This window comes from Carassius auratus, chromosome 4 (assembly GCF_003368295.1).
Source record: "Carassius auratus strain Wakin chromosome 4, ASM336829v1, whole genome shotgun sequence".
Lineage (NCBI taxonomy): Eukaryota > Metazoa > Chordata > Actinopteri > Cypriniformes > Cyprinidae > Carassius > Carassius auratus.
Genome location: NC_039246.1, coordinates 15,090,228 through 15,105,371, shown reverse-complemented (window position 1 = coordinate 15,105,371; position 15,144 = coordinate 15,090,228). Strand labels below are relative to the sequence as shown.

General features: G+C 34.6%; 1 protein-coding gene across 3 annotated transcripts in view; it reads left to right on the top strand.

The window, feature by feature from the left end:
* The first annotated feature begins 432 nt into the window (after positions 1-432).
* The window catches only part of LOC113060228 (dedicator of cytokinesis protein 4-like), a 90,506-nt gene continuing 75,794 nt past the window's right edge, over positions 433-15,144 (top strand). For all 3 annotated transcript variants that reach the window (XM_026229161.1, XM_026229145.1, XM_026229153.1), the window contains exon 1: positions 433-614. In XM_026229161.1, coding sequence (XP_026084946.1) covers positions 578-614 — 37 coding nt within the window. In that variant the 5' untranslated portion in view covers positions 433-577. The remainder of the gene's footprint in view (positions 615-15,144) is intronic.

Sequence of the window (15,144 nt, the reverse complement as noted above, 5' to 3'; positions counted from 1 at the left end):
AATGAATGAATGAATGAACAAACAAATGAATACATACATACATACATGAAATAATGAATGAATAAATACATATTTGTTTATACATTTAATTATTTCATTACGAATTTAACGATTTATTTATATATTTATTTTATTTTTAGTAATTTGGCCCTCCATATAAAATGTCATGTTATAAAAAAATAAATGAACAAATAAATACATTTTCAACAGTCAAATTAAAGAAATTATTAAAATAAAAATTCAATAAAAATCTTCAATAAAAATCTTAATTTTACACTTTATTATAATTTTTTACTATTATTATTAAATCTTTCAGGTCTAATCACTATCGTTGCTCTGTTTCGCGCACGCCACGAAACTACATTTCCCATCATGCAACTCAGCAGCTACATCGTGGTCGCGCACTGGTTATCAGACGCGCGCCACCGTGTCTCGTCTCATACAGCGCAGTTCGCTCGAGCGCTCTGAACAATGACTGTGCGAGAGGATGATGTGAATCTGGACAAATGAGTGATTTAACATCAATACTGCACACCGCGCTGTTTTGTACGCTTTTCTCACAACATACACCCTGAATATGTGGATTCCTACGGAACACGAGAAATACGGAGTCGGTAAGTTTGCTGTTTATTTCTTGACGCGACTCTGTTACTATTGAATCAGCGTTGTAACGTTACCACACACCGCTACGGCTTTCAGAGACTGTTTGTTTTTTTGTTGTTTCTATAATCAAACCTGCTTGGTTTGTTTAAACCTGTTTGGAACAGAAACTAGTGTTTCGTGACTTTGTTTGGGTGACTGAGATGTTTTTGTTATACATACGGTGTGTTACTGAGTGGAAATGTTTATATTTGATCATATTCACGTACTGTATAACTTAGTGCATTTCCTCCACTGGGTTTCACCCATTACTGGTCTTTTTGAGACCTCAGTGTTGTTTTGCCAAAAGTGCAATACAACTGTGAGAATCAATGCTAGGAAGTCATTTAGTCGCTGCAAAATAAATGAAGAGCGGAGAATGTGTTTTGTGAGCTGTGTTGTAATTCATCCGCATATGTGAAATGAATTGTGTTGTGTAGTACGCCAGCATGATCTGAGTTTCATGAACGTTTTATCTTGCATATTTGAGTTGAAATTGAAAGTAATGCATGCTCTTATACTGGATTGGTGACATTTGGTTAGATTAGGTCAAGTGAGGTTTTGCACCATTGTCAAATCGAGATTTATGTCATCTGGTGGATGATATAATTATACAGTGAACAGTTCAAATGGATGCATGTTCCTGTCTTCAATCCGTTGATTTGTGAAAACTAGATTATATATATTTATATTATTATAAATAAAAAAAAAAAAAAAAAAATGCATGCACACACACACACACACACAAACAGTTATTATATGAAGTGTTTGAATTAAAACTGATATGCAAAAAAAAATAATTAGTTAGGCTATACATCTAATAAATTTTTCCTCAGTAATATTGCAATACAAAATGCTTTATAAATATTTATTACTCATTTGATTTGTTGTCAAAATGGATGCACATTTATTTTCATTGTTTTATTTAGTTATATTTGCATTTATTTCATTTAATTTAAAATATTAAATTTGATTATTTTGGCATATATCTTAAATGGTTGAACTTAAATTGCATTGGGAATCAAGTTTCTGCATTGTATCAGTAGACTGAAGATTTACTGATATTGTTCAAATATTTATAGTAGTATTTGTCATACCGATTATCTGTCTCTATTTTGCAGTTGTGAAGGTCACAAAGTTTTCTGAACTCCAGAGAAGCGTTAAAATGATTCGACAGCGACAGACCTACCTGGTCATTTCATGCCATTTTGATTTTCTTGATAATGCTGATTTGATTTCTTCTGTGATATGTCGGTTTGGTGGTTGGTTATCAAGTGTAGGTAGTCACAAGGCTGTGAACTCAGCGTTTCCTGTTGGTTGTTTGCCAGCTGGATGAGGGAATTCATCAGTGTGATAAATGTATTCAGAGCTCAGAGATTGTAACCAAACCAGAACCAAATCTGTGGGAGAAAGAATGCTTGTTTAAGTGAAACCAAATGCTTTCTCTTCAGGGATCTTGTCTTGAGTTAAGGTGATTTCTCTGAGGATTTTGTCATCTTGTCATCTTTTGTCTGTTACTTTAAAGTGGGACTCACACCCCAACAGGGATTTTAGGTTTTATATCCAGTGGCTTTGTATTTTTAGCGTTTGATCTTTTTCCAGAAAAAAAAATCCATGTTGTAGTGTTTAATTGGAAGCTGGCGAGTGGTGCTCGTATGTAAAGTAGTGAAAAAATGACTCTCAGCCACAGATGAAATATGAATGAACTCCCACAGTCCCTGCAATAAGACGCCAATTAGCCCTCAATTGGATTAATTACAGCTAATTAAATCAAGGCAACATCTGAAAATCCAGTTCATATAAGAGTCTCAATGGCCCTCCTTTAAAGTTTTTCACCTGCTAACAGGAACTAAGAAGAGATCATCTTTTTTGCCCTAATGTTTTTTTTCTGACAGCCGTGGCATTTGAGGAAACGGACACAGACGCTGAATGGGTGGAAATACCCACATTTTTGTAGGAACCTTTTTTTTTGTGCATTTCATCCTTAGCTGTCTTCATTTCGCAAGACAAATGTGATTAACTGCGAACCTGAAATAGATCGAGGGGTGGAATATGACTAACTTTTGAAACTATTTAAGCTCCTCTGGATATTTTCTATGAATCAGTCTGCCTTGTTCTAACAATTATTAGAAATGCAAAGAAAAAAAACCCCTCTGCCCACTCATTTGAGTAAAAAAAACACACCCCATTGCTGAAGCTGATAGTGTTTCGTGTCAGGCGACAATGTACGCCATATTCGACTCAAATCTAATTTAAACTAAAAATTATATCAACTGAGTTTTCACAGCAAGAGCATCTCTGGATCATAATTCACCCCAAAATTTAAATAAGAAAGAAGGCTAAAAGTTTAAGAAATTTAAGATTTTGCATCATGAAAATTCAGCATATTTTTTAATAAATTTTCTTTTAGTCACGTTTGTTTGTTTGTTTGAGTAAATATTATATACAAGGGCACATTTAAATGCATAAATTCTTATTTGCTGCAGTTAAATTGCATTATATTTGTGAATAATAATAATAATAATAATATCTACATTCCCCCTCTTTAAATTCTCATCACAGTAATGTGTCATAACTGTAAAACTATCTATACATTATGAATTATTTGTTATAAAAAGTCCAGGCAGCTTGATTTGTATTAGTGTGCTTTTTCTTAAATTTTGTGTGGAAATGTTATAAAAATTTGCTAAATTTTCTTTATGCAGTGTTTTAAATCACTTGATTTAAATAATAATAAATATCCACTTTTCCCTTTTGAAATTCTCACTTTTTTTTTTTTTTTGTTTTTTTTTTAAATAAAACCCAATAAAAAGCAAACACAGCCCATCATGAATGATTTGGAACAGAGCCACCAGAGGGGTGCTGTCTGAAGTGCTCTTGAATGCTCAGTGAACCCAGAAGAGCTTTGACTGGGATGTTCTGGTGTGTGTTTTCATGAAGGTGTGTGTTGGGCCCGGGGCTAGCTGTCGTGCTGAACTTGTTTCCTATAGTATTCGATCCCCCAGGGACAGTGGAGCGGGCGAGGGGGGTTAATGCTGTGTGGAAGTGACCACCCTGTGCGATGCCCTGTGGGATTAGCAGGTTGTTGTGGAAGAACAGCTGGCCATTCTTTCATTATAGAAAATATTCTGGAATGACCGGAGCTGAGGGATCTGAGGGGGTGGGGCCTCTTCATTCACAGGCCACGCCCCCAGAAGAGCTGACACAGTGATTTAGAAGGACCCACTGGGAGGCCAGGTAATATGCCGTTTCTGTCATGATTCAGGCTCCAGATGAGGAAATAACAAACATATACTACATACTAACGCATGTATAATGCATAGATATTAAAGTGCACATGATTATGTACTGGAACACTTTTGCTCCAAGTTGTGTCCTTCCAATGTTCTGGGATTTTCATATAGGTTTTTCTGAATATCTAGAGAGCAGAAAATCATAGACTGGTCTTTTTTTTTTGTGGCCAGTAAGCAATGTCCTAAAAATGTATCAAAACTCCCTGACAACTAATTAGCTTCAAAGCCTCTTATAAACTGGTCTGGAATATCATATACTGTATGCAATTTCTTCTTTATTATTATGTGAAAATTGAGTTGCACAATAACCGTGCATTTATGAACTTTTAATATGCATGAAAGTATGAATCCAGTCAGGTATCAGAAACCCAGTTGTTTAAGGGATCGATTTCAAATGAAGATATTAAGGAAATGCATGTAATGTTTTGTAATTATTTTACTATATTATACAAAGTACTATATATTTATATAGTTTATTGCTTATTTGGTATAATCTAAAAAAATTTTTTTTTTGTTTTAACCTGTGCGTCCCTACTAAATCTTATTGCATGTGTATCTATTTTTATTTCTGCCAAATTCTAAATGCCGTCTAACTGTATAAACCAGAAGCTGTTGAGATGTCATCAAAACACCTTGTACGTCTTTTCACACCTCTTATGATGCAGTTGTGGAAATAATCAGACAGGCAAATCAGAACAGTCTCTCTTGCAAAGACCAGATCCTTTCTGAAAACCACAATCCCCCACCCTTTGAAACTGAAGCCTGGTTCTTTCCACAAATCCTGTTATTGATCCTAAACTAGACACACTCCTCCCGACCTCATAATCTTTCTGACCTTTGACCTTCCTTTCACGGTGCACACAAGCAGGGAGATTAATATGCAGTCGGTGGCTGGAATGTGGATGTAATTAAGTGTGCCGCTGAACGCCTCATTAATGCATGTGTGAATGGGGATCATGCGTGAGGGAGAAGTGGATGTGAAGAGAAGGACGTTCGTTATCTGTGCTCTTGGCAGGAAGGAAGGCTGCTGGTGTCTGGCTCAGACGGCGCTACAGATACGGCTTTCACTGACATCTGTTAAAGGACTAGTTCACCCAAAAATGAAAATACAGATGTCATTTAATCACCCTCATGTCTTTCTTTTGTAATGTGAAACAACTGAAAATCGTTTCAGTTGACTTAATTAGCTTATTTTTATTTATATTAATTATTATATTTATGCTAATTATTTATTCATTATTTACAGTATGTCTTTATAATTTAAGTTGTTATTCACTAAATATCTGCCCATGGTTCATGGTTAATTTCCTTTCAATTAATTATTTGAATCGGGTGATTTGAGATCACAAAATCTCGATGATTTGTCAACTCATTGACTAAATTATATCTTTTAAAGGAGTCTTTTCAGTAAAGTCTTTTAAATCACTTCTATGATTCATTTAGGCATATATTCATTTTGGAGCATTACTGTGTCTCATGTACTTTCACTGTATTGATAGAATTTGTAAGTTGAGATTAACAGTTCTTTTCTAAATCCTATTTCTTCCAATTGCGCCACCATTTGTTATTGTTGGACAAATCTCCCCAAATTCACATTATCCTTACATCCTGGGCCGCTTGAACTGTTTTCCTTCTGTCGTCTGCACTGTGTCTGAGAGTGTGTTTGAGGATGACAAATCCAGCTGTATACCCTGGGCTCCCTTTAAACCCACAGTGGCAGCATCCTAACAAGCCAAACATATGTTTAGACATGGGATGCCGAGCTTTTGCCAGTTCTTCCGTGTTCCTCATACCCACAGAGTTGTTTCTCATCAAGCCGTTTTCATCACGGCTGAATGATGCTTGGAGTTTCCTGTATCCCACTGCTCATTCTTCCTCTGTAAAGATACTTCTGTGATCTCTTCTCACCCTGACCCTGATGTTAAAACTGTTAGGAGAGACTATGTGCTGTAAACATGGCACACAGAGGTGCTGGGGTGTTATTATGTTGTAATTTCGCTGTAGCCCAAATTATACGTATCATGTTTTTGCCATGGGTGTGTATGCAGACAATGTGTAATAATGTATTCACTACTTTCAAACTGTTAGATGTTAATGTGATCGTTCACCCAAAAGTGAACATTTGCAACATTTGTTGTCCTGCGAGAAGCAAAAAGTAGAAAAATAATCTTTTCATACAGTGCAAGATCATGACGATTTGCAAATTTAGTAGTGGTCTACTGATATATTGCCAATGGCAATATTTGGCATTTTATCATTACTGGCATCGGCTGATATAAGTTTGTTCTGATTAGCTGATGTGTAGGACTTTAATTTTAAAAGTGTGCAAAAAATGATACATTTGCATTATTTACTCGCCGTCATGTTGAAAGTGCAAGTAAATGACAAATTGCCAATGTCTGACAAACTCTAAAAAGGTCTAAAATGCACCATAAAAGCATCATAAAAATGGTCTGTATGACTTGTGCACTATATTCCAAGTCTTCTGAAGTCATATAATAGATTTTGTGAGCAATAGACTGAAATTTAAGATGTTTTTCACTGTCAATGTTCAATGTTTCCTACATGTTGCATCCAAGATCCATTGTCAGTGATGCTGGTGAAACATTTGATTTCATTTTTTTGGCTGGTCAATCCATTGTATGACGTCAGAAGCCTTGGTAGATGTCATATTTTACTTTTATTGTGCCTTTTTGCCCTTTTAAAGATGTCCAGTGTGGTTACTATAAACTGTAAGCTGAGTTTTACTGAAATAATAGCAACCTGAAAAGACAAGAGGGTCAATAAATGATAAAAAAATCTACATTTTGGGTGAACTATTGCTTTAACAGACAGTCAGTTTTTCCTTCTAGTCCAGTTGGAACAGATTGGACGAGTTTTTTATATCTTTCGTTCCAGACACTTGCACACATGTACGTGTCTCGACAGATTTTCTCCGCTCTGTCCGTGGGGAAAATGAACTGAAAGTGGACCTGAGAGGCCATTAGCTGTTATCTAAGCTGTCAGGGATGCGATACAGCGTTCGTATCCTCGCCTGACTGCTGCTGTCAAGGCAACCACACCAAATTCACTGCTTTAACATATCTTGCTAAGACTAGCTGCCACACTTTCTCATGCACTTGATGTTGTGTGACATCTAGATCACTTTACCCCTAGTAAGGCCAGGACTGGGGCAGTGCTTCCTCTCAGGGATGCTGTGGGATTCCTGTTTTCACCTAAATGCATTTCTTCTTACATGTTGACAGCAGGGTTGTTAAAATGTCTTCTACGTGTCATGTGAACCTGTATTGACCTCATTGATTCGAGATTTAGTCACCTGTGCATTGCTTTGGTTTATGGCCATTACAGAGAAGACGATACACAGAACCCTTCTTGAATAAACGCACTTCAGGTTCTAAAGTTTTCATTTATTTAGTAGTTTGGAAAGAAGTAAATAATAATAATAAATAATAAAGGTGATTTATGAAACGGATGGTTTTGACTGAATTTTGATGAGATGATGTTATTTGTATAAATGTTTATATTATATACATTTTAGAAAAATGTATGCATTTATGTAGCCTATTTTTGATGTATTTTCTTAAGTGTTATTTAGTATAGTACAGTTTCTATTTATATAGTATTAAAATATAAATGTTGTGATATTTCTCATTCCAAAATGTTTAAAAACTTGTGACTCAATTTAAAAAATATTAAAATACATTTATGTAACAAAAATCATAAATGTAAATAATAAATAGTATATTGTATTATTACTATAATATACAATAGAAATAAACCATGAGAGGATATGATTTTTTACCATGGTCAATGGGTTTTAGAGAAAAATGCCACATGAACAAGTGGTACAACTGTAACACGTGGCTTATTGCTGTACTATGCAACCTCTTTATGATGATTGATAGATTGTTCTTAATCGCTGACAGCAAAGCGTGCCATTTCTCTAAACTCGCATTTCCTTACGGGATTCATTAATTTCTAAATGATTTGCTCTTTTGAAGCCCTTTGCTTATATGCAAAGAGATTCGGCTGGATTTGAATTAATCCTGTAAATCACTTTCATTCCCTTCTCTCTCATCATTTGAAGTCAGTTCGTCCGGAGAGGCGAGTTCTCCTTTTTCCTTCTCATCATTGATTGAATGGGGTCTGCTTAGCATTCAGGAGGCAGCATCCGACACAGTTTAAGAGCATTCAGGGATTTCCTCCTTTTCCACAAGCCCCTTGTTTTACTTTCATACACTTTCTTTTGCTCTTTAAATGTGTTTATTTCACAAACGAGATCTTTCTTGTTAAATATGAAGATAAATGCTATTAAAAAAGATGTTTGCATGACACAGATTTGTCACATTCTGATGCTGGATTGCCCCAGAGGTGAGCATAAGAATCTGTGTTGGGCCCGTCCTTTTGGCCACTACGGAAAGCAGCCTGGATCAGCTGGAGACCCAGATATTTGGGGCAGATCCTCGCCTCCTGGTAGTCCTCCACCTGGCGTCCTTGTTTGACTTTCCTCGGGGTGTAAATTAAGCCTTAAATGAAGTGCCACTCAGCGACGACGACTGTAATGTATCTCCTTTGTGTGGCCAAGTGGCTGTCTTGGGTTCGTTCGCCCCGCTGGGAGTCGAGTGATACGGTGAGTAAATGCAGACGGCTCTTTTATAATGACGGCCTGATGGTGGGTCTTCTCTGCTGTCTCACGCTTTCATGACGGACGTACAGGAGAGATGACAACCAGAATTGATCAAAACGGTCATAGTCTACTTCTAGAAAAAGTCAATAATGCAAATGTCACTCTGTTTTTAAAGTAGAAGTGTATTTAAAGGGACAGTTCAACCAAAAATTAAACTTCTGTCATTATTTACTTACCCTCAAATTGGTCCGAACTTGTATGAGTTTCTTTATTCCGTTGAACACAAAAGAAGTTATTTTGGAGAATGCTGGTATCCAAACAGTTGCCGGTAGCCATTCACTTTCATAGTATGTGAAAATAATTACCATGGAAGTCAATGGCAACCAGCCGCTGTTTGGTTAGCAGCATTTTTCATAAAGGTTTAGAACAACATGAATGTGAGTAAATGTTAGGTGAAGTAATAAAGTAAATCGTTATAGCATATTACATTTCATAATATGTTTTTACCCATCTTTAAACCTATACAGTTCAAGATCTAGCTTCAAAAAACTTGATTAGTACTTTAATAAGGACAATAATTTAAGACAAATGGGCATTTTAGCATGAGAGGCGACAATATGCAGTTAGTTTAAAATAAGAAAGCACCTCTTTCATATCAGCGGTTTATTTTCTTTGTTGTGCCCTGATGGTCTGAGTTGTGTGGTTGCTAGCGCAGAGGTGGGTTAGCATAATGAGCAAAGATGCTATAAATACTGACTTGTAAATGGGGCACGCTACATGTCACATACATTTGACGTCCTCTAGCAGTTGACGTTAAACCACACTGCATTTTGCTTTCTGTGGAACAATACTTAGCACTGTTAAAATTAGACCGCTACAAGGGACCACCACAGTGCCTCAGTCTTGATGCAATCTTATAGTCATAGTCAGTTATTTTTCCATATTCACAGCCATATTCACAACTTTGTAGTAATGTGCATGTCAGTGAGATGAGTGAATGTGTGGAGGCCAATGTGTTTATTATGACTGGCGGTTTTAAAAACGAAATTTAGGTCAAACCTATCTGTCTGTCTAATATATCTGCTGTGTGGTTTATATATAAAGTTATAATGACATATAATACTTATAACTAGATATGTGCTGGTATTTGGTAATGCAATATATCACGGTAGTGAATATGCATGATATTGTTATCGTGGGCACGTCAAAATACCGTGAATAATTATTTATTCCAAATTATTTTAGTTTTTTGAATGCATTTAAAGAATACTTTTCCCATCAGCTGGTTAAAATGCACAACACTGCTGTACAGCGGCACAACAATGCATTTATACTCCCATGTAAACAAGCAGGTATGAGAAGCGTATTGTGTAACACACTTAATAGGCTATTTATTTTCAAATATTTTTTAACATTTTTCATCTGGACTACAGCATGCCCTAGATATTGTTTGAAATGTTTAGATTTTTTTTTTTCGTTGTTGTTTGTTTTCACTATACATTAAAGCTCCATTAGTTAGCATTAGTTACATTATTAGTTAAGATAAACTGCCAATGAGAAATAATTTTAAACATTCATTAATCTTCGATAATTTCAATATTTAGCAACACAAATTAATTGAAATAATATTTAATTTTATACCAAAAGTTGCAACTGTGTTATTTAATGAACCAAAGCTAGCATGAACTAAGTTGTGTTTTTTAACAAAGATTAATAACTTCGGTAGCAAATGTAGCTATTGCTCATTGTTAATTGTTAATGCATTAACTAAGATTAACTGAGATATTATTGTAAAGTGGTAACTGTTCATCTTTATAATTCTTTTGCACTTTAACTGGTGTGAATTTTTTTTACTTTATACATTTTTTGTGTATTGCTTTATTGTATTTAAATATTCAGTTATTTTTGTTATAAGAAAAAAGGTATTGAACTTGTTATACTTCATGACAACCTTTTTTTTTTTTGCAACTAAATTCCAATATCGTGAAAATACTGTGTACCGTGATAAAAATTTAAGCAATTAATCGCAAGATTAAAAAATGTGATACCATTATATGCCTACTTATAACTTGTATATATATAGATATATATATATTACATTAAATATTATGCCTGTCTAACAATTATATATATATATATTAATTTATATATATATATATATATATATATATATATATATATATATATATATATATATATATATATATATATATATATATATATATATAATTCTATGACAAAACAGAAGTAGTATAGTATAATATTTTTGTAATTTGATATGTTATATATATTTTATAATATTTATTTTTATGAATCGTATTAAACTAACTTTTGTTTTTATAGACAAATATTGAAAAATAAATTTACAAATAGGGATAATATTTGTTTCACAACTTTCCATGCTTTAATGCTTTAGGCACCTGTGAATTTGGATCTAGGCTGTATTGTAGTCATCTTCAAAATGAACCTTGAAGTGAAACTTAACCTCAAAGTTCACAGGTTCATAATCGTCTTTGAACCTCACCATTATGCTTCATGATCGCTCTCAACCCTCAAAGGGAAAGCTGTGGTTGGGACGGCCCCTACCAGGCATTTACCTGTGAGAATCCAACCATATTTCAGAGGAGACACTAACCACAGCCTCCCATCTGGATGTGAGTGTTTGGTTTCAGCGTCACTCCTCATTGGACGAGAGGTTCATTTGGCATTCGAGTCCACTGCCCTAAAGGAATTCTGGGACAGTTGGGCATTTGGCCCAACACCTCAAACCAACCCCAGCTGTTATTTATGCAAGTGTGTTTACTCCATTGTTTTACGTGCACTGACAGCGCAGTAGCTCACTAAAGTTTTAATTCCCATGATGCATCGGGTCAGGAAAAGGTCAAATGCTTGCACAGATGAGGCTTCGCTGTTGTGTTTGTGCTGGGAAGGAGGCCACACACCCCTCCTCATATTCTTCCATCTTTTCTATAAAACTGCCAGCTTTTACACCCTTCACACCTCGCCTGTCGAGCTCCACGCTGTTTTCTATCAACTTTATTTAATTACAGACATGTTTATAGGGTGTAAATGGCTGCTGTTGACCCACTTCAGGCTAGAAACTGGGACACTTTTTTTTTTCAGCCTTCATTTGCTCCACTCGATCAATTCAGTTGATACGGAGGATAGGATGAACAAATTAGACAAGCTAGTTTCATTCAAAGGCACTGTATGCAGAAACACTGTTTAGTCAGCCAAATTATGTTGACTTGAAAAATATTTATGTTGCTTCTTATTATAGGAGGCGCATTGATTAATTTGAGCGTAGTTTTAAAACATTTTGTTGTTTTTGATTGCTTCCACTGTCTTCATCTATAAGTGGCTTTGGATAAAAGTGTCTGCTAAATGAATAAATGTAAATGTAAATAAAACATGTTAGCAATGTGCTAATTCATGATAGCTAAATGTTAAACATGATATTGTGCTAAAATTTGTTATTAGCATGCTAGCATAATGTTAAAGCATGTTAACTCATGGTGGCAACGTGAAAACATGTAGGCCTTTCATAATTAATTCATAATAACATTTTAAAACATGTAAGAAACATGCTAGCAATATGTTGATGGTCGCAATATGTTAAACATGATAGAAACATATTACCAACATGCTTATTCAAGTTAGCACAATGTTAGAACATGTTGCCAACTTAAATACATTAGCAACATATTAAAACATAAGCCATTTGTTAAATGTTATTAATATTCTAGCAACATGTTAGTTCATGCTAGCAACATGCTAAAACATGCTATATAGACATGCTAATTCATGCTAGTAACATGTTAAATCATTCTAGTAATGTGTTAGAAATTTTAGCCCATGTTTTTCTAACATGTTTGAAATACATGTTACACTTTTAGATTACAAAGCTATTTAAAAAATTCACTTTCTCAAGTAAACATAAGTGTTTGTCCCAACAAACTTTACAATCTAGTTGGAATCTGTTATCGTGCATTTTAGAAACCACTGGGGCTAGTTGTCTTTTTCTAGTATGCCGTAATCTATTTGAAAATATGCAGCCAATATGTGCAAAAATCATTTGTTCACTGATGGAATGAGAAAAATGTGGTTACTTGTGGGGGAAGAACTGAGTGTTATCAGTTTTTTTGGCATACTTAGGCCGTTTTTCAACCTTGTGCAGTAATCCTACATGATCTGTAAACGGCATGCGCCGCCTGGCAAAACAACCAGTCATTCGAATCTCTCAGCTTCAGTGGAATTTGAAACCACGTGCATCATTCAGAGGTCAGCTTTAACATGTGCAGATTTCCGCAGCTTGTTTTTATCTGCTTGCACTGTAGACTCTTTTTCCTGACATTTTTCGGGAAAGGTTTGAAAATAAACACCGTTGGTTTCATGTATGTGTAATCCAGAATTGGATAGATTTGTATTTAGTGAACAGGCAGGCACCATCTCTGTTGGCTGTGATGTTATTCCTGCATCCCAGAGAGCTCAGGAATATTAGGACGGGATAGGAGGCACTTATTGATTCTCTTAAGCTAAAGCAGATGTTCTGGCCGCTCCTGGCGTGCCAGTGGCTTAGGACTCAATGTGGGATGAAAAATTCTCCAAAAAAGGGAAAAAATGAGTGAGAGTGAAGTCCATTAGACGTGCTTTTTACGCCACTTCACTTTACAGCTCAACTTGGAAAAGAGTATGATGTTTTGGCCAAAAATCCACCTCAGAAAGCCATGCTGGATGACTGCGGTGTTCCCCTCGGAATTTGTCTGAAACTTGAACCCAGTGTTACATATTTAGCCCAGAATATATAAAAAATAAAATAAAATGCAGAATGAGTTAGCAGACTGTCAAGTGTGATATGGTTTTCTGAGTTTTTCACACTCTTTTGTGTCTTGTTGAAAATACGCATAGGTAATATTAAATAAAATGAAATAATAATAATAGTTATATAATTGTGCAAAGCTATGGTTAACTTAATATAAATTGTAACGTTTTATTGATAAAAATAATAATAATTTTGTATTGTTTAAACAAGGTTAGGGTTAATAATAATAATAATAATAATAATAATAATAATGTAGTATTAGTAAATAGAAGCATTATTATTAACAACAACAACAACAACAATAACAATCATAACAATTTAGTAATTTATTGTTCTTATTTAGCTAGAATTGTATAATTGTGCAATGTAGTAATAATAATAATAATAATAATAATAATATGAATTAAAGTCTTAATAATAATAAAAACAATATTCATGTATTGTTATCTATGCCATTATATTTATTGTATTATATTATAATTTATAAATTTATTAAAAAGTCTAATCGATCTCATTCGTTTGTTATGCCACACATTTAAAAAGTATTTATCCAAACAATCATTAATTAAAAATCATTAATTAAAAGTTATTTTACAAAGAACCAATTACTTTGAAAAGTTCACTGTTGGTTAAATAAAATGTCCATGAATCACATTCTATTCACATCAGTCTATTTCGGTTTGTGCTACAGATACGACATTAATGATGAAACCATGTAGCTTCTTGTGCTATTAACCATCTGATTTCTTCAGAAAATGTAAAATGGGTTAATTGTTATGTAGTTTGTCATTTATCTGCATGTATGTTATTCTGTATTTTTGCTCCTTGTTGAGAATGACTGTTGCTCTGTTCGATGTTGCTCCTAAGAAACGTTCTCCAGACACTTGCGCTTCTTCTCGACAGAACGAGCGTGTAATGCCAAAACAAACAAATGCTGATGGGGCGTTCAGTAGCGGTGGATCTCATCGTGATAACAGGACTAGCTGATGCGTGACTGATGATGCTTCATGTTTCCCTCTCTCGCGCGCTTCTCCTTGCTCTTGCTCATGGATGGGTAAACAGCAGCACGCAGGCTGTCTGATCATCTCTCTGGAATGGCCTGGAGTTAAAATACACAGATAACACAATGTACAGCTGCCGGCGAACCACAAAACACTCACACTGCCTTCCTTCCTCTCTCACAGGAGTTTATGTGTCACTGACCACACTTATCTTTGTCACAATAGAAAAATCACTAAGTCTACATCCTTCGGCATGGGCTTTTGTAACTTTGATACTAGCAATTGCTAAGACAAATATTAATTTTATGATTGATTGAGGTATAAAACCTAGCTTGTTTTGTTGCGTGTCAGATGTCATTAAAAATGAAGGATGCTGTTTTTAAACAAGTTCAAGTTCAATAACTGATATGCAGAACTGAAATGGTTAATAAAGATGGTAGTAATGATGCTAATAATAAAATTAAATGTACACCTGCAATTTTTTATTTTATTCTATTTATAGTATATTTAATTTACAACAGCAATAATAGTAATAATAATAATAATAATAATTTATTATTATTATTATTTACATGCTGCATTTATTTAAATGTCTTTTGAAGTCTGAATTGTACGGTTTATTTTCTGAATAATTAAGCTTTCCATTGATGTATGGTTTGTTAGAATAGTACAATATTTGTCCGAGATACAATGGTTTGAAAATCTGAAAAAAGAAAAAAGCTTAATATTGAGAAAATCGCCTTTAAAGTTGTCCAAATGTAC